The following is a 20157-nucleotide window of genomic DNA, read 5'->3' as shown; positions in this document are numbered from 1 at the left end:
TAATATTCCTTTGCTTAAAATCTCAAAATCTCACAGACTATGGTCTGTGAATGATTTGGCTTCCATCTATACCTCAACTCCATCTGTGCCACTCTACCCCTTGCTCATTATGCTACATCCACAAAGCTCTGTTTTCAGTTCCTCCAATATGTCCTCTTCTTTGTATATGCCGTTATCACTTCCTTCCCTGCTGCATCTTTCATATCTCAGCAAAAAAGGTCGTCTTCTGTTTAAAGTAGATCTCCCCCTCTTATTCTGTATCTCATTCCTCATTTCCTTCATAACTGCTTTTTTTTCTTCCCCATTACAGTATAAGCTCCATGAGGGTAGGGATCACCTACCCTCATGTAAAAGGGAGGAGGCGGTAACTCACGTAACTCCGAAATGTCGGAGAAGTACTGTAGGTCTCTCTCAACTGTAAGAGCTGTCATTCCAGCACTCATCACCACCATACTCCCTCCAGATGCTCCCTCCTTCTATCATTTCAAAAGGAATGCAAGACAAGGTTTCATTGGCAAATCACATTAATTCCAACTGCTATGGACTGAATTCTGTCCTCCCAAAATTCATATGTTGAAGTCCTAATCTCAGTGTGATGGCATATGGAGAACAGGAGCTTTGGGAGATAATTAGGTTTAGATACTCTTATAAAAAGAGGAAGAGATACCAGAACGCACTCTTTGCCATGTAAGGACACAGCAAGCTCACTAGCTCTCTGAAAGCCAGGAATAGAGCCTTCACCAGCACCCTGATCTCAGACTCCTAGCCCCCAGAATTGTGAGAAATAAGTTTCTGTTGTTAAATCCCCCCAGACTTTGGTATTTTGTTATGGCAGCCTGTGCTAAGACACCAACCAAAATGAGATGCTCCAGTCTCATCTGTAATAAAACCAAATACACATGTAAAAAGATACCTGATACAGTAGCATTCTTTATCAAGATTCTGCTCTTAACCCAAACTGTTCCACTGTTTTTTGATGCTCTTTTCCAAAGAGCTACACTTTTGAAGACTGAGCACTGTTAAAACTATCACCCTAGGCTTCCCTGGTGGCGCAGTGATTGAGAGTCCTCCTGCCGATGCAGGGGACACGGGTTCGTGCCCCGGTCCGGGAAGATCCCACATGCCGTGGAGCGGCTGGGCCTGTGAGCCATGGCCGCTGAGCCTGCACGTCCGGAGCCTGTGCTCCGCAACAGGAGAGGCCACAACAGTGAGAGGCCCGTGTACCACAAAACAACAAAAAACAAAAAACAAAAAAAAACTATCACCCTAGATACCCATCACTTGCAACTACTCAAATGCTAGAAGACGTCACATCTGGTACCAAAGGGTGGGGGTAGCACCCTTCCCTCAGCTACCATGTAACTTAGCCACCACCATGCACTGAAAACGGGTGAGTCAGGCACACCAAGACATACCAACAACTGTGTTTTATTCAGAAAGACTCACTGATGTTTCAGTTAGGAAGTAATTTTGGTTGCGACTCATGACAGCGTATACAAACATTTCCCCAGGCAATCTTCCCATGGGATTTCTGCCTAAATGAGAATCTCATAGGACTCTTTATTAAATTAGTGGTTTTTTTTTTTTTAAAGTAGACATTCAAGAAGCTCAGTTTCCACCCCTCTAAAACTAGGCTCTAATTGTAGATTAGAGGGAAGCAGAAGCTAGATTCTTTGAGACATTTTGTTAGAAAATTACTTTTAAACATTCAGGACTAATATATTTTATAAAAGGGAACAGTCTAACATTGTTTTTTTTTTTTAATGGCGATTTTTTTCTTTATTGAGAAACTTAAGACTTGGGTAACATTGTATTTTTTAAAAATTCAGATCCCTGGGACTTCCCTGGTGGTGCAGTGGTTAAGAAGCCATCTTGCAGTGCAGGGGACGCTGTTTCGATCCCTGGTGGGGGAACTAAGATCCCACATGCCGCAGGCCTACTAAGCCCGTGCCGCAACTAGAGAGACCGTGCACTCACTCTGGAGCCTGCGCAACCACAACTAGAGAGAAGTCTGCGCGCCACAACTATAGAGAAGCCTGTGCACCACAACGAAGATACTGCACCACAATGAAAAGATCCCACGTGCTGCAACTAAGACCCGACCCAGCTAAAAAATAAATTAATAATAATAATAAAAAAATTCAGATCCATTGTAGAATCTGAATTACAAAGTCAGTTATTTCTCTGATGCTTCTACCTCGGGGATTTCAAAGCATTGCCTTTAAACTTAGTATTTAACAACAACAACAACAAAACATCCCATGTCTATCTTATAGGGAGGAATAAGGAAAAATAAGCAAAGTAGATGCCAACAGGCCATGAAGGTCCAGAGCTCCATGTCTACAAGAAAGAGCAACACCCATGCCAAAGGCATAAAGCTTAGTTACGAAACAGAGAAAGGCAGTATTTGTATTTTGCGAGTGGAACATCAAAGCTACTCTGAAATGGGGCCTGGACAACAAGTACAATGGCAGTAGGATGTTTAAGCCAATAAGACCCTCTGCATTTTAGAATCTGTGATTCTAGATTTTAATCAATACTGCATTAAGTACAATAAAGGACAAAGTGCTAGAAAAGGAAATGCTCCAAAGTACAAAATTCTGAAGGCTCTAAAATACTCATCTTCAAAAATTTGAATGATTAACATCTTTATCTTTCCCATAATCTGAAAGCATTTCATCTGTACAAAACCCAGCCCCACTTGTGACTATCCACTGTCAGTATGCTCCTCCCTCCTATATCTGCCTACTGCAGAGGAAAGAAACAGAACTTACAGCTTTGGGGAAGCAAAATGTCGCTTCTTCTCATGAAATGATTTTAAGCCCCTGGCCTAGACATTCACAGCAGTCATTACAGAAATAAACGAAACATAAACCAGCCTTCCCGACCCATTTAAAAGCAGAATCTTCTGCTCCTCCTCCATATTTCTCCCAGAAAGATATGGTAACTTGTTCACAGTTACATGGAGAATTGGTGATTTTGCCAGGAAATGAAACTCATGTCTCCTCACTCTTAGTCCAGTGACCTTTCTAATACACCATGTTGTCTTCCATTTAGTAATCAAAGTAAATCAAGACCTAAATAAGTATGGAATCTGCCCAAGGGATACCCAAGTCTCCTTAGTCCTAGAGTGATTTCCAACCTTGAAAAGCCAATGAAGAATGTTTGGGAAGAGCTTGCCAACAAATCTAGCAGAATACTTTATACTCAGTGGACTCTATTTCTCCATCACACCAGCCCCTCCAATCTCATAACTGTGACTTTTCAAACTGTCCCGCCTCATGAGTGCAAAAACAATTTGTGTGTGTGTGTGTGTGTGTGTGTGTGTTTCTTCCCCAAGAAAGATTAGGTCAAAAGAGAAAATAATCTAGTTTCTTTCTGCCAGAATTGTGGCATAGTGGGACTGTGCAGGAATGTACCTACTGTGGAATCTTCCCACACTCCTGAGTTGTTAAAAGTAACGAGCAGAGGCATGTTCCATACACTCCCCAAATACCTGAGCTGGCAACAACAAGATATTCAGACATCTTAGCCCTGGGACAATAGCTTCTGTCAGTCAACTACAGTTCTCACGACTGTGCTGCTTCTGCTCTTACTTCAACTTCATACCAAAGAACATATCACACCTGTACAAGTACTTCAGAAAACCACACAAATGAATTCACACAGTAGTATAGCAATTTTGGCAGGGTACCAATACTAATGATAAAGTATAATTAAAAAAAAATTCAAAGACCTTACACAAGCATATTACTCTTAGCATTTACAAGCAGATTTGACAAAGGATCTGGGGCCCCAGTAATCTGTTCTTGAGACCAACACCTAAAGGATCAGGTAGAGTTTCCACACAAAGGGGGTTACCTGATAAGGAAGCAAAGATCAGCATTTTCTCTTACCTGAAGCCAAAGGTCGGATCCACTCTTTGCTATTTAGGTCAAGTCTCCAGAGGTCATTGAAGGCAGCATTGCAGCTGCTTTGGGTACAGCCTCCAAACACATACATAGACTGATTAGCATCATAATAGCACGCACCTAGAAAGAAAACAATAAATGAATAACTGATGTCTAATTCTGAAGCCACTCTAAACCTTAACTATAGCCCATATCTTTCAAAGATCAATTACTTCACACATTCCGCAGTTGTTCCCAGGTATCAACCTTTCTATAACCAGCCTCCTGTCTTCAGGTTGATCAATATCACATTAACCTTTAAAATAAGGACCAGAGAAAAGCTATGGAAATGTTATGTTATTTCTGAGCACACTAAGCAAACTGACAATGATATCATTAAATAAGACAATATAATTCTAGCAAGAGAACACAAGAATTCAGACTACGGGTGTTCAATGAGTGAAATTTCAGCACAGCTGCATCATTAATCTAAATCTGCATTATTATCATCTAGGGCTAGGAGAAGATAGTCAGTGCTAACAGAAGTACTCTGTCCTCCCATTCCTCTCCACCTGTCCTCCTCTTATTGCTTTTGCTTTCAAATGAAACATGAGGCACAAGACAATAACAAGACTTTATATGGAAGAGAATGACAGAAAACAATTTTAAGAACCTGCTGTATGTATAAATAAATAAAATTTAAAATTTCAAAAGAAAAGAAAACAATTTTAATCAATGCCATAAAGTAACCACACATACAGAACCAATGTAGCTCAGCGATCTCAGAGGTAGTATGGTCCCCAAACAACTGAGAGAAAAAACATGAAAGTCATTAAGCTCCTAGGTGTGTATCCAAAAGCCACCAAGGCCGACTGGTTGGTGCTGAATAGAAAACCAATGCAGTAGGTAACAGTTAAAAAGCACCAAGGTCTCCAAGAAAAGCCTTTTTAATTAGGTGACTATATACACCTCACCAATGGGCACTATTCTGAAGAAAAGAGTCAATGACTGAGAGAGGGGCTGTTCCCGTAAAACCAGAAAGACCAGAGCCAGAGTCTAGACAAGAAACATGAAAGCTAAGCGCTGCCACCTTGCTTCTCATTGGAAAGTTCATTTAGCCTCTGTCCTTTGGAAAAGATGACCATGCGCTCCTTCCAGTCCTGCATTTACCATCTTGTATTTCAGGAAAAGGGCTGAGCAAAACTTCATTCATTTCATGCATACCACTGGGAAAAACAGACCTCTCAATGTGAAACTAGGCTAAAACAGTTAAGCGTCACATAAAAGAAAGGGTAAAGGGAAAAGAAATTCAGAGATTCAACCCACTAGTGCGTGGCTTCAGCGATCATCCAGTTTACCTGTAGGTCTTGTTCAGTTTAGCACACCACCGTTTCTAAGATCTCTTCTGAACTCTGGCACCACTTATTCAAGTTCAGAAAAAGGGAAACACCACCGCTATAATTACCTCTGTGATATATACTAGCTCTGGGAATAACCCTCCTTTTTTATTTTTTCTTAACTCAGCCCACTTGATATGCCTTTAAGGACTCTACACTAAGAAAGCCAAGTCCAAAAATTGGATGAGTTAAGAGATAATAAAAGCAATGTGTTCAGTCACACCCAGTAATCTCAGCCAGTGGAAGGCGTAAATCCAAAACATCTGGGACTTTACTGGGGGCACAGTGGTTAAGAATCTGCCTGCCAATGCAGGGGACACGGTTTGATCCCTGGTCCAGGAAGTTCGCACATGCGGCAGAGCAACTAAGCCCGTGCGCCACAACTACTGAGTCTGAGTTCTAGAACCTCTGAGCCACAACTACTGAAACCGTGTGCCTAGAGCCCGTGCTCTGCAACAAGAGAAGCCACCGTAATGAGAAGCCTGCACACCACAATGAAGAGTAGTCACTGCTCGCCACAACTGGAGAAAGCCAGGGCACAGCAACAAAGACCCAAAGCAGCCAAAAATAAATAAATAAATAAAATTAAAAAAAAAAAAATCTGACCTCTGATGCTGTGCAATAACAGAGCTACAGACTTTTCAAATTAACAAAGAAATTAAAGAAACTAGAGATGTGAAGAAATGAAATACCATTTAATCATCAACAGGCTCACATCTGCAAAATACTTAATTACTCCCAGAACTCAAACATGCTACAATGGTATATGAAGGTTTAAATGATCTTACACTTTCCACTGACTTTCTTCCTTTTTTTTTTTTTTGGCTGTGCCCTGAGGCTTGCGGGATCTTAGTTCCCTGATCAGGGATCGAACTCGGGCCCCCACAGTGAAAGCACCGAGTCCTAACTACTGGACTGCCAGGTAATTCCCCCATCCCCTTTTTTATTCCTACTGACTTTCTTTGCCTTTGAAAATAACTTCTAATCCATATCTAAATCAGTTTTTTAATTAACATCCCAATAAGAAAGTCTATTAAGAAGTAAAATCCTGGGAATTCCCTGGCAGTCCGGTGGTTAGGACTCTGTGCTTTCACTGCCAGGGCCCAAGTTCAATCATGCAAGCAGCGTGGCCCAAAGGAAAAAGAAGAAGAAAAAAAAATAAGTAAAACCCTATGTAAGTCCACTGCTCATGTTTCAGGTTTGTTGAGAACTGCAAATAACAAAGGATCAAGTTAGATGACATTAAACAAACAAAAAGGATAATTACTGAAGCCACACTTTAATATCCACTAAAGGGGGCAAGCTTCAGGTATCTTGGTCTTCTCATACATACCTTTTTGAACTAGCTACTCCAACAAACTGGGGCAATTTTGAATTGAACTGACTGGTGCCTGGCATAAAAGAACGTTCTCTTCCACCTGATAATCCATAACCCCAGAACAGAAATTAGCAATATCCTCTGGCTTCTGAAACCTTAACTGATCTTCATCGTAACAATGTTTAATAAGACAAATCCATGATTTCATAACTAAAAGAGTCAGTAGCTCATTTATGTCCCACTATCCCTCAAAGATCAACTCTGGGCAGCTGCTTCCTTCGTGCAGCAAAAAAGCACAGCGCCTTTATTTTTCAAAGAGGTAGCAAACATTCTTCTTCTCTATTTGGACTGAAAACCTAGCCAGCAGCTGGGCCCCATGAGGTCCTTACCACGTGTATTTTAATGCTATACTAAAATAAGGCAATTGGCATTTTCCTGCTTCTCTTTGAGCAAACAAAGGTTTCTGGAAGAGGAAGGTACAGCCCAAACCCTATGCAAAGCTAATGCGACTGAAACGACAAGTTTCACACACTGTAGTTTCAATATCCAGCAGTCATTATCAACAAAGCTTGGAGAGGAAGGGAGTCAATTTAGGCAGCTATGTTTAGAACTCAGATATAATGGGAATGAGAAACAGCCATCAATAATACACTCAAATATTTTAAGCATCCTACTGAACTCTGTTTGCCTATTTTTATTTAAGATGCGTACATGTTAGTCTGGGTGGGGACCCAAGTTCAATAAGCCTTTCAGAAAAAATTAAGAATTTAAGCAAATACCACTGCTCAAGTAAATACTTCCTTTTACCAAAGTTCTCCACCCAAACAGAACATTCTCCTTTCAGAACATCTAGACCACTGGAATGTGCTATACAAAAGTTACCATTTGTAGTACGGTATGACTGCTCTGCTAAGAAATAACATTGAGAACGTGATTATTCCAACTGCTAGATCTCTTCAAGCTTTCTGAAATGTGCTTGACTGCTCCACAAACAACTATTGCAAGTCACATACCTCAAGTTAAAATCTAATAATCCCTACTCGAAGACAAGTCAAATATGCACAATTACACTCACGACAAGCAAAGAGTTCCTCAGTGTTCTGAATACTTTTCCTACTGTATTATAATCCTCTGAAGTTCAAGGTCTTCCAGTTGTTTCATATTTTCCATGGTGCCTGGTAGTCACCAGATTAATGTTCACTGAACTCTAATTTTTGCACTTTCAGAGGTTAAATTCTCTTGTTCCCTCACTTGTCTCCAGGGAAAGGTCCTGAGGCATTTATCCCATGCTTAGAGACTATGCTGTCATATGTCTCACATCTACAAGCCAGGACATACTTGATAAGGCCTGTAATTATGTAACTATGGAATAAGAAAGGTTGGTTATCCAGTCTGGGCCTGCTGGCTATTGCAGGAGCAAGATTAGCAAGTGTATGGAATGACCTGGCCATATTTGGAGCCTAAACACTAAAAGGTTTTTCAAAACATAATGCTGGGGATTCAACAGACCCCTATGTCAATCTGAAAGGGACATTCTACCTTAATCAAGGATTGCATGATTGGCCATGAACATACTCATCAAATAGCCAGGAGAACTGGCTTCATTTTATTTTCCCAGCATTTTTTTGTCCCAGACTTCTACATAAGAAAGAAGCTCTATCGCTCGTATCTTTGTTACACAATTCCACAGAATTAATAGATGTCAACTATGAACCTGGTGTTATGAAAGGTGCACAGATGTCTAAGACATGGAGCCTGACTGTCCTCAAGCAGACAACCATCTTGTGGAGGAGACATCATCATCGTCCTATAATTTTGCAGGTTAAAATATATTTTTGCAAGTGTTTCCTCAATTAAATTTCCTAGCAACCCTGTGGCACAAACAGAATTTATCATACGCATTTTACAGATGAGGAAATTGTGGGTTAGAGGAGCCAAGGAATTTGCTTCCCAAGTCTAAAGTTCTTCCTTTGCATGCAGCCTCTCTTACACAGATAATTATGGTAAAAGACAGATGGTAAAACATTAAGAAGAAGGTATGAAGAGTGTATTAAACGAGTATAAGCAGAAAAAGAGAAGAGCTTAATCTCCATGGTGGGGAATTTGAGAGTAGTGTGAAAGACGGTGGCTTTTGGCTTTGTCTCCAAGATGGGTTTTAGAGGTCAGGACATTTTCAATCAATTAACATGGGGCGAACAAGTCTAGGGGTGAAAGAGGAATGGGAGGGGAAGGGAAAATGAAATCAGGGCATCCAAACAAAGCCATGAGGTAGGGAAGTTGAAGACAAACAAGGAATCTCGTGTGGGCAGAGCCTGGCTGTGTAAGGATGCAGCAGTGAGTCAGGCTGAAAAGGTAGGCTTGGTGAATGCCAGGTGGGGTGGAAACTTCTACATGCAGTGCAAAAAGGCTCAGGCTTTTTGGCAGAGGAGTGACAAGGCTGGTTTTATGGTTCAGATTTGCAGTTTTTCCCGACAGGAGCTCCTGTCATTTTGAGCAAGTCAATTCTTTGTGTGCAGGATCATCCCATTCACTGCATGACATTTAGCAACCCAAGTAGGTCCTTGCCTACTAACTGCGTGTAGTACTTTCCAGTCAAGACAATAAACAATGGCCTTACACATTTCCAGATGCCCTAGGAGGTGGCACTGTCCACAGTTTTGGAGATGGCTGCCAAGTGTCTACACCAGGTTCAGATGAAGAGAGAAGAAAGGCAAGAAGATTGTATAGAAAAGACTTAGGGGGACTTCCCTGGTGGTCCAGTGGTTAAAACTCCACGCTTCCACTGCAGGGGGCGCGGGTTCGATCCCTGGTTGGGGAACTAAGATCCCGCATGCCACGGCCAAAAAAAAAAAAAAAAAGAAAGAAAGAAAAGATTTAGGAAAGATGGAATGATTAAGTCATAAGTGTGAGTAATGGGGGGCGTGGTAAAAGGAAAGATATGAGAGAGATTGCAGAGATAGAACAGAATCAACAAGATTTGACTTTTGTTGTTGAGGGAGGGAGAAGAATTGAGGATTAATCCAAGATTTCAAGCTTGTATAATTGAGAGAATGATAATGCCATTAACTAAATTAAAGAGAGGAGAAAACTGGGGGGAAACTACTGAATTCTGCTTTTGGCTCACTAAATGTGAAACATCTGTGAATCTCTGTGGCAGTATGAGCAAAGAACTGGAAATGTGGATCTCAAGCTCCACATGAGTTAGGCATAAGGAATAAAATAGAGCTAAAGGGAGAAATACAGAGATGAAAGTTGAAGGAGCTAAGGAAAAAAATTAAAGGAATGCTTGTTTTCAACCTATTTTGAAAACTGCCCATTCCCTGTAATAATCCTCTTCAGTTTGCCAGTTAGATAGCATGTAGAGACTGATGGAAGAAAACAATAAAGAGACAGACCGAAAGACACAACGAAAGACAATGAGAAATCTTTTCTTGGATATCAAGTAAGGAAATGAAAATACCAAGTAAGGAAATGAAAAAAAAATTTAAGCAAAAACAAGTATCAAAACCCACCAACCCCTGAGCTTCTGTGAGCTTACTCATGGTATTATTCCTTTCTATTTCCCCTTCAAAGAACTGCCTCTATTTTGTGGTAATACTCTTTTTTGAAAGCTAGTTAACTGAAAAATATTTTTCCCCTCTCTTATCAGAAAGCCAAACTGTTGCTATGATAATTATTCACCCCTATTTCCTATTCTAGTTTCAATTTTACCCTGATTCATTTGATTTCCCTCTTAGGGTTCTAAAACTATTTGTTTCCAAACACCATTCTAATAAAACTCCTGTCTTTAGAAACCTCGTCTTTGCTTCTCATTCCAATCATCTGTAGGTAACTGAAGTTACCCCTCCCTCAACAATGAATACTGGACCTAATATGGATCCTCCTGTAATTTCATTAAATGTTCTCAGCAAGGACTCATGTATAGTTTATTGCAGTCATGATCAAAGTGTGGTCTGTGGACTCCTGAAAACATTTGAGACTCTCTCAAAACTACTTTTATAATAATAATAAGTACTAGTAGCAGTAGTAGTTGTAGAGGTAGTAATTTATTGTTTTTTTCACTGTGCTGACATGTGCACTAACGGTGCCAAGGCAATGCTGGGGAAAACTGCTGCAGCCTGTGCATGACTCAAGGTAAGGGAACTCAACTACTCTAGTGTCACTGTGCTCTTCACTACCACACACTCACAGATTAAAACAAATGAAGCCAGTTCTGACTTCACAGATCCCCCCAAGAGTCTCATAGATGCCTTCCTCCCCCAAAGTCCAGGAATCACACTTTGAGATCTACTGCTCCAGGGGATTTACAACAGCACAAAAATAGCTCCCCGAGAGAACTGAAAACACGGCAAATAGTTCGACCCATTCCTTTGATCTGTTTAGATACAATTCAAAGACAATGACGAGTTATCATTATTTACGGAACTCTCCTCTGGATATGAGAGTACAGCATATGGTCTGGGGCAGTCAACCACCAAGAGGCCTCCAAGGATCCTCACTTCCTGGTATTACGCCCTTGGTCAATCCCTGTGTGACTTATAGGATAGAACAGAAAAGATGGTATTCACTTCAGAGATTAGGGTGTAAAAGATACCTTGGCTGCTGTCTTAGTGTCTGTCTCTGTTTCTCAGATCACTCATTTTGTGGAAAGTCAGCTGGCAAGTTGTGAGCAGCTCTGTGGAGAGGTCCATGTAGTAAGGAACTGAGTCTCCTATCAACAGTTACTGAGTGAGCTTGGAAGCAGATTCACCGGGCCCCAGTCAGGCCCTCAGGTGACTGTAGCCCCAGCTGACAGATTGACGGCAACCTCATGAGAGACCCTGAGCCACAACCTCCCAGCTAAGCCACTCCCAAATTCTTGACCCTCAGGAACACTGTGAGATAATGTTATTTTAAGCTGCTAAGTCTGCAGGTAATTTTTACACAACATGGATAACCAATAACTCTCCTTCCCCTCAAGAGTTCAAAATATGGCTTAAAAAAAAAAAAAAGACACAGACATACAAGTTAACAATGAAAGACAATGTGAGTTAAGTGCCAAATTAGTATTCCAGACATAAGCTCGGAACAGGAAAAATTTTTCTGTGGGCTAGAGAGTTGAGAAAAGGTTTCCCAAAGGAGCTAAAACTTCAACTGAGTTTTCAAGGAGAAGCCAGGCTTCAGCTAAGTGGATGGGAATACTCTAGAGAGGAAGAATCAAGTATAGCAAAGTGACAACTTGAAAGAGGAGAGCTCTTGGGAAAACTTGGGAGATGAAGTGGTAATTTAGAAATAAGTCAACTTAAAGAGGGTTTTAAATATAAGATTAAGTTTTTATCTTGTAGGCACTGGATAGACACTGAAGGTTTCTGTTTTTCTTTTTTTAAAATTAATTTATTTTTGGCTGCGTTGGGTCCTCGTTGCTGCATGTGGCCTTTCTCTAGTTGCAGCGAGCGGGGGCTACTCTTCATTACAGTGCGTGGGCTTCTCATTGCAGTGGCTCCTCCTGTTGCAGAGCTTGGGCTGTGGGCGTGCGGGCTTCAGTAGTTGTGGCACACGGGCTCAGCAGCTGTGGCTCGCAGGCTCTAGAGCACAGTCTCAGTACCTGTGGCACACAGGCTTAGTTGCTCCGCGGCATGTGGGATCTTCCCGGACCAGGGATCAAACCCGTGTCCCCTGCATTAGCAGGCGGATTCTTAACCACTGCGCCACCAGGGAAGTCCTGAAGGTTTCTGAATACAGAAGTAATATAACTAAAGCAGCAATTCTGAGAACTTTCTAAGCGGCTTTTCTCTCCTGTCAATGAACTTTCTTTATGTAAAACCATTAATAAATACAGCTTTTGTGGCCTAAGATAGATCACATCTCAGTCTCACTTTGATGGAGGGATATAAATCACTAATAGAATAAAATGGTATCGGGAATTCCCTGGTGGCCCTGTGGTTAGAACTCGGTGCTCTCACTGCCAGGGCCTGGGTTGAACCCCTGGTGGGGGAGCTAAGATCCTGCAAGGCGTGGGGTGCAGCCGGAAAAAAAAAAATAAAAGAATAAAATGGCATCTACAAAAATCAATTAAAATGGAGAGTTAATTCTAGAAGAAGTTGGGGCTTCCCTGGTGGCGCAGTGGTTAAGAATCCGCTTGCCAATGCTGGGGACACGGGTTCAAGCCCTGGCTCGGGAAGATCCCACATGCCACAGAGCAACTAAGCCCGTGCACCACGACTACTAAGCCTGCACTCTAGAGCCCCTGAGCCACAACTGCTGAGCCGACGTACCACAACTGCTGAAGCCTGTGTGCCTAGAGGCTGTGCTCTGCAACAAGAGAAGCCCGCACACCACAACGAAGACCCAACGCAGCCAAAAATAAATAAATAAAATAAATTAATTTTTTTTAAAAATCCTAAAAAAAAAAAAAAATTCTAGAAGTGAAAAACTCTAAATTGTCTATTTGCCAAAACATTTTATTTATAATTTTACTATTTAAATTTGTATTTTATAAACAATATCCTTCATGTTCAAAATTTTTGTGTGACCCTAGTCAAATTCAGTGTTTGCTGAACATACACTACGTTAAGATAAAGAGTTATTGCAAAAATTAGTGCTAAGCTCTGGCTACTCCCTAAGCAGGATCCCAGAAAAACCCTCATGTATGCCTTTCCTTTGTTTGCCTCTTACATGATGTCAAATGTTTAAAAACCTAAGCATAACACCTTGACCTCTTTGGAGTAGAGATAGTACAAAAATCCAATGAAAAAGCAGAATACAAAATTATATCACAGTGCCTACAATATATTTAGGCTCATGCTCTTCCCTAATTCTGATTGTAAAATTAATACAAACCCTTATTTAACATTTTCTTCATTAAGAAGTCAGACAAAATACAAGCCTCCAAAGTAGCTTTTGGAAACACGACCACAGGCAGGATGGGATCTGCTTTCACAGTAAATACTTACTGTGTGAGAACCGCTGAGTGATTGGGGTTCCAGGATAAGGGTAAGTCCGACTCTCCCACTGAATGTTTCCTTCCTGGACAGCCTTTATGAAACCATGATAACACTGGTGGGCTACACCTAAAGACAAAAATAACAAAAGCTTCAGCCTGGACTCTTCGCTTGTAAATCAAATTATTAAAACTGCATCTATTAATTGTCTTATCACTTTTATAAGACATAAGTTTCTTTGAGGAACTCCAAATTTCTTTGATTTTTTCATTCAAAGACAGAAAACAGAATCACAGAATTTCAAAACTGGAAGATCTAATCCTTTCATTTTACCAAGGTTAAGTGACTCCCTCAAGGTTACAAAATCAGCTCACACTTAAAATCTGCTCCCCTTTACATCATATCATGAGGCAACACATCAAAATAATTGGTGCTATTTACTCCAAAGCAAAGGGGCTGGGAGATAATTTAGTTTTATGAGAAAAAGCGTGGTAAAACAGTCTCCGGAATATAACAGCTGTTCAGTAAATATCTATGGTTAGACCATGGCAACCAAGTATTCTCCATCTTAAACAAGGAGTAATAATAAGCTTACAGTGGATTATGAAATGATGAATTTATAACAAAGGAAAGCTGTTTTTTTAAAAAAAAAATCAGAGTTTTTACTATAATGCTGGATACATGTCATTATATATATGTCCAAGCTCACAGAATGTACACCCTATGTAAACTACAGACTTTGGGTGACAAAGATGTATCAATGTATGAGCGTCAATTGTAAGAAATGTACCCCTCTGGTGAGGGATGTTGAAAGTAGGGGAGGCTGTGCATGTCTGGGGACAGGGGTATACGGGAAACCTACGAACCTGCTCAGTTTTGCTGTGAACTTAAAACCACTCTAAAAAAGTAAAGTCTATTTTTAAAAAGTGAGAGCTTTATACTTCTGGAACAATCTGCTTTCCCAACACATGAAATTACTTTCTTATTTCAAAGACAAACATTTTGAATGAAGAGTACAACCAATTTTTTATATATATATATATATATATATATATATATACACACACATATATATATAAATTTTTAAATAAATTTATTTATTTATTTTTGGCTGTGTTAGGTCTTCATTGTTGCGTGTGGGCTTTCTCTAGTTGTGGTGAGCAGGGGCTACTCTTCGTTGCGGTGCAAGGGCTCTAGGCGCGTGGGCTTCAGTAATTGTGGCACGTGGGCTCAGTAGTTGTGGCTCGCGGGCTCTAGAGCGCAGGCTCAGCAGTTGTGGTGCACGGACTTAGTTGCTCCGCGCCGTGTGGGATCTTCCCGGACCAGGGTTCGAATCCGTGTCCCCTGCATTGGCAGGCAGATTCTTAACCACTGCGCCACCAGGGAAGCCCCAATTATTTATATTTTGAAAGAGTGTATCATTCTTGAATTTATGCCACCTTAGTGGATCCTTAAGCAGGATCACAGAACATATTTTCTAATGATGATCATTATCCCTTCGTTGAACTCACAGTTAAGAAATGGAATATTAAAAAGACATGGCCATTTTTTGGTTTTGAAGAAGCTGGGGGCAGGAGAGGAATAAAGACGCATATGTACAGAATGGACTTGAGGACACGGGGAGTGGGAAGGGTAAGCTGGGATGAAGTGAGAGAGTGGCATGGACATATATACACTACCAAATGTAAAATAGATAGCTATTTTACATTATATTCTCCATAGCAAATGGAGATCAGCTCAGTGCTTTGTGACCAACTAGAGGGGTGGGATAGGGAGGGTGGGAGGGAGACACAAGATGGAGGAGATATGGGGATATATGTATATGTATAGCTCATTCACTTTCTTATAAAGCAGAAACTAACACTCCATTGTAAAGCAATTATACCCCAATAAAGATGTTTAAAAAAAGAATAAAAAAAGACATGCCCATTTTTAATGTGTGACCATACTGCCAACTACGCACTGGTGAAGTAATACAGATTTGCAAATGTTGAAATGAGGTAAGGCAGTAATGAATAAAAGACAGACACATAATGATTGAGGGGAACAAAAGCTGTCTTGGCAGTGACTTCCCGCAGAAGATCTAAGAATGCGAGTACCAGGTTAAGGCTCTTCTCTCTTAAAGAAAGATCAGAATGATAAGAACGCCAAATAAAACCTAAGAATAAATTCATATATTTGATTAGATCACCACCCCTTGTCTGTGATTCTCCACCTCTATTTTAGAGGTAAAACCATCTATTTCCACAGTGTAAGGAGCCAATCTCTCCTGAAGAATCCATTAACTCTGCAAACAGAAGCAGGCTGTGCATACCAGTATTACCAGTTGGGAGCAGATGAGCACAGGGCCCAGCAAGCAGTTTCAACACAGCTGGTCCTTATTAGCTCTCTAGGTTGGACTTTGGACAAATGACAGGGACCCTAATCCTCAGAGAATCACTCTGATTTGAGGAAAAGATTTTAAGACTGATTCTGATCTAGAGGTTTTTCTCTCTCATATCTCTGGCCGCCTTGTTCCCAACAGGAAAGAAAAAATTGATACGACCCTTGCTTTGATCAAAGATTATTCAACTGGCTCGGTCATCTTCATTCAAAAAATGGGCCCTTTCCACCTAAAATGGAATGAAACCAAATAACTGCTATTAATTAAAACTACAGTACAACTAGTAACCTCAACATTTAGCCAAAGTTGAAATCTTGATTAGAAAATGGAGGGGAAAAAAAAAAAGAGAAACTCACTTAAAAAGTAAAAGACATACATAGGGCCTGTTGTGTTTAGAGATAAAATCAAGCAGTAAATGCTTTCATAATCCCACATCTGCCACAATTAGCTACTTTAAGCTATTCATAGTTCGCTATGAGGATTGTAAAACAGTTATAATAGTCCTGACAATAATAAGAGTTATATGAAGGTTAACTATTACTGTCGATACATATCCAACCCTACTCTACCTATTCAAGAACAATACAACATACCAGATCAACTCCAAGAATATGCAGAAAAAGAATCCTCATTTTAAAACTGGAAATTGGATTAAATACTATAGTATTCAAGCTGTTCATAAAATTAGGCAGGATAAAGAGAAAAGAAAAATGTACAATGCTAATCGTCTAACACTAAATTTTAGAACCACAATAAATTTAAGGGAGAAAAGAGAAAATGAAATTGGGAGGTAAAAATAAATCATTCAAACAAATTTTAAGTAAATAAATAAAACTTTCCACTTTCCACAGTACCTTTAATAAGTCGGTACCACTGTTTGCAGACAAGGGCTGCAGTTTTGTGTTCCTGGTATGGTGAGAGAAAGGACAGGATATACTCCAAAACCTCTTCTGGCAGCTCAGACATGGACCTATTATGTCTAGTCTCCTCAACCTCCAATACTGGGCGGGGCTCCTCATCTTGCTCCATTGTCCCTTCCAGCACAGTCTCTTCTTGGTCCACAGCCATGAAACTATCATCTTCACTGTCCGAGGAGCTGGCCATGACATTCCACTTGACAGCTACAGCGGGAAAGAAACAAACATCAGTATACACTGTCTGAAGTTCTGAAATAACTCAGGCAAGGCATCCAAGCTGTTCATGATTTCTTTTAGATGCTCAATCTGAAATCTGTCCTTTAGCACTTTCCCACACCAGTTGTGAGCCACCTTAATTTATCAAGTACAGCTCAAATACCAACGCCATCCCAAATATCTAATAAATCCCTAAAGGCTTCTGATGGTATTTTTTTCTCTCCACTGAAAACCAGAGTGACAGCCGAGTTCTGGTAAAACCATAAAACCAAAAAACTTGTTCTCAACAACTCCTCTAACTCAAGGATCTGACTGGTAGACAGCAAAGGGAACAGCAACTAGCTTCCCTTGGCCAGTAATATGATTCAAGACCTCAAACTTAGAAGAAAAAACTAATTGTGGGTCCTAAAAGAGTAAAAAGAACATTCTGAGGATATAGGAATAAGAAATGACAGGTTTTTTTAGCTTTTATACAAGGTAATTCACTTAAGAGGACAATAAATATTTCAATAACAGGCTTAACTAGCTATAATACCAAACACAAGGCAATATTTATATTAGAAAACATCATAACAGATCCAAGGAGTGAAAAACTGGAAATAATACAAATGCCCACCACCAACAGAACAGGTAGACTGTGGTACATTCATACAACAGAATACTATACAGCAAGGAACCACAGATACACACATGGGTGAATCTCTTAAACATAATACTGAGCAAAGAAGACAAAATAGTACATACTACATGACCATGCTTATATCATAAGTTCAAAACTAGGCAAAATTAATTTATGTTGTTGCAAGTGAGGATAGCGGTTACCAAACGTAACGACTGGGAGGCTCCTGGGGTAGTGGTAAAGCTTCCTGATTGGGTGATGGTTACACAGATGTGTTCAGTTTGTGAAAAATTCACCCAGGTGAACACTTAACACACTTCTCTAAAGTTTACCAAAATAAGCCACTATTAACAGTTACCTCTAGTGGAGGTTAATTAATTTTTAAAAAAATATTATGGGTATTTTTAAATGTCTTTGTGCTACCTGTATTCCCTGAATTTTCTAGGAAGAGCACAAGTTAAAACACAGAGATGGACTTCCCTGGTGGTGCAGTGGTTAGGAATCCGCCTGTCAATGCAGGGGACATGGGCTCGAGCCCTGGTCCGGGAAGATCCCACATGCCGCAGAGCAACTAAGCCCGTGCACCACAGCTACTGAGCCTGCGCTCTAGAGCCCATGAGCCACAACTACTGAGCCTGCGTCTAGAGCCCATGCTCTGCAACAAGAGAAGCCACTGCAATGAGAAGCCTGCGCACCACAATGAAGAGTAGCCCCTGCTCACTGCAACTAGAGAAAGCCGCATGCAGCAACAAAGACCCAGCACAGCCAAAAATAAATAAATAAATAAATAAATAAAACATACACAGAGGCAGGTAATTTATTTATAACACACCAGTGATGTTTCATGCAAATCCTGAGGTAAAAGCAGTACAATGTTCAGGAAATAGGGTGATTTATGTAAGAAGTGTGTCACCGGTTAGATTCTAGAGGAAGCAGATGCTAAAATAAAAGTAGGAATGAAAAAGGTTTAATGGGGAGAACTCTTATGAGAAGAAAAGAATAGGATTTAGCAGGAGGAGCCATCAGACCATGAGGCAGATCTGACAAAGCCTGTCCAACAGAGAGCTCGGGAGCAAGGACGGCCAGCAGAGGACTCCAGAGCTGGGCAAGAAGGTGAGGCTCTTAGATCACTGCTCTGCTCACCACCACTGCCTGCCCTGAGAAGAGCATGACCTTGTTTCCAATGCTGTGGCAGACCCTGAAAGGACTAACAGCTTTCTTTTGCTACATTCCTTACAAACGGGCAGCAAGTCATTTCTTGAAGGGGCATCTGAGTTCATTTTATAATTTGTTAATACATCTATTCCCTTGACCATACACACCTACCCTGATCATTCACTACGCCATCCGCCTTACAAATTTCCAGCATTCCCTCCAGCACTAACGAGAAGGATAAGAAATAACAGGAAGAGAAGAGTGACCCTGAAATATACTTTGGGGCCTAGAGAAAGATCTGAAATGTTCCAAAAGGTGAGGGGCGGGGGTGCGAGGAGAGCAAAGAAAAGAAACCTCCAACCTCATCTCTACCGCTCCTGTAATTCACATACTAATTATGTACAGCATCTTAAAAACTGGAAGAATGATCACATTAAGAAAAACATGAGTCAAAACTCATGAAATTGCTCCCAACATAATTTATCCACAAAATTAGCTCATGATACTGCAATGTATCCTAGCAAAGTGGCTGCTAGAATCTTGATGATGATGAACAACGGGTGGCTAATTAGAAGTAGGGGAGGGACATCCCTGGTGGCACACTGGTTAAGAACCTGCCTGCCAATGCAGGGGACACAGGTTCGAGCCCTGGTCCAGGAAGATCCCACATGCCAAGGAGCAACTAAGCCCGTGCCCCACAACTACTGAGCCCACGTGCCATAACTACTGAAGCCCACACGCTCTAGGGCCTGCGTGCCGCAACTACTGAGCCTGCGTGCTGCAACTACTGAAGCCTATGTGCCTAGAGCCCGTGCTCTGCAATAAGAGAACCCATCGCAATGAGAAGCCCATGCACCGCAACGAAGAGTAGCCTCCGCTCGCCGCAACTAAAGAAAGCCCACGTGCAGCAACGAAGACCCAATGCAGCCAAAAAAAAAAAAAGGTAGGGGAGTAGCCTAAATCCCCCTAGCTGGGGGAGAGTGGTGGCGGCAGAGGGAGGGCAGCAGCAATTCCCTCCATTCCTCAAAAGTAGAGAAGTATTGTGATAGGTTCACTATAAACTGTGTTAAATAAAAAATCCTTAGCCACATCTGCCCTATTTTCAGTGAACTGTTTTTCCACATGCTTAACTTGCTAGAGGAAGGCCTTTCCATTTCTAGCCCTAACTCCTACCCTAAAGAGAACAGTTACATATCAAAATGACTATACTACCCAAGGCAATCTACAGATTCAATGCAATCCCTATCAAATTACCAATGGCATTTTTCACAGAACTAGAACAAAAAATCTGAAATTTTATATGGAGAAACAAAAGACCCTGAATAACCAAAGCAATCCTGAG

General features: G+C 40.9%; 1 protein-coding gene across 1 annotated transcript in view; it reads right to left on the bottom strand.

Moving 5' to 3' along the window:
• The window catches only part of FBXO42 (F-box protein 42), a 94989-nt gene that overhangs the window by 28722 nt on the left and 46110 nt on the right, over nucleotides 1–20157 (bottom strand). The window contains exons 2-4 of the mRNA XM_082674633.1: nucleotides 16763–17029; nucleotides 13538–13654; nucleotides 3897–4031 (exon numbers count right to left, since the gene is read on the bottom strand). Coding sequence (XP_082530759.1) covers nucleotides 3897–4031; nucleotides 13538–13654; nucleotides 16763–17012 — 502 coding nt within the window. The 5' untranslated portion in view covers nucleotides 17013–17029. The remainder of the gene's footprint in view (nucleotides 1–3896; nucleotides 4032–13537; nucleotides 13655–16762; nucleotides 17030–20157) is intronic.

This window comes from Grampus griseus (assembly GCF_964374135.1).
Source record: "Grampus griseus genome assembly, chromosome: 1".
Taxonomy (NCBI): Eukaryota; Metazoa; Chordata; class Mammalia; order Artiodactyla; family Delphinidae; genus Grampus; species Grampus griseus.
This window is presented reverse-complemented; position numbering and strand designations above follow the sequence as displayed.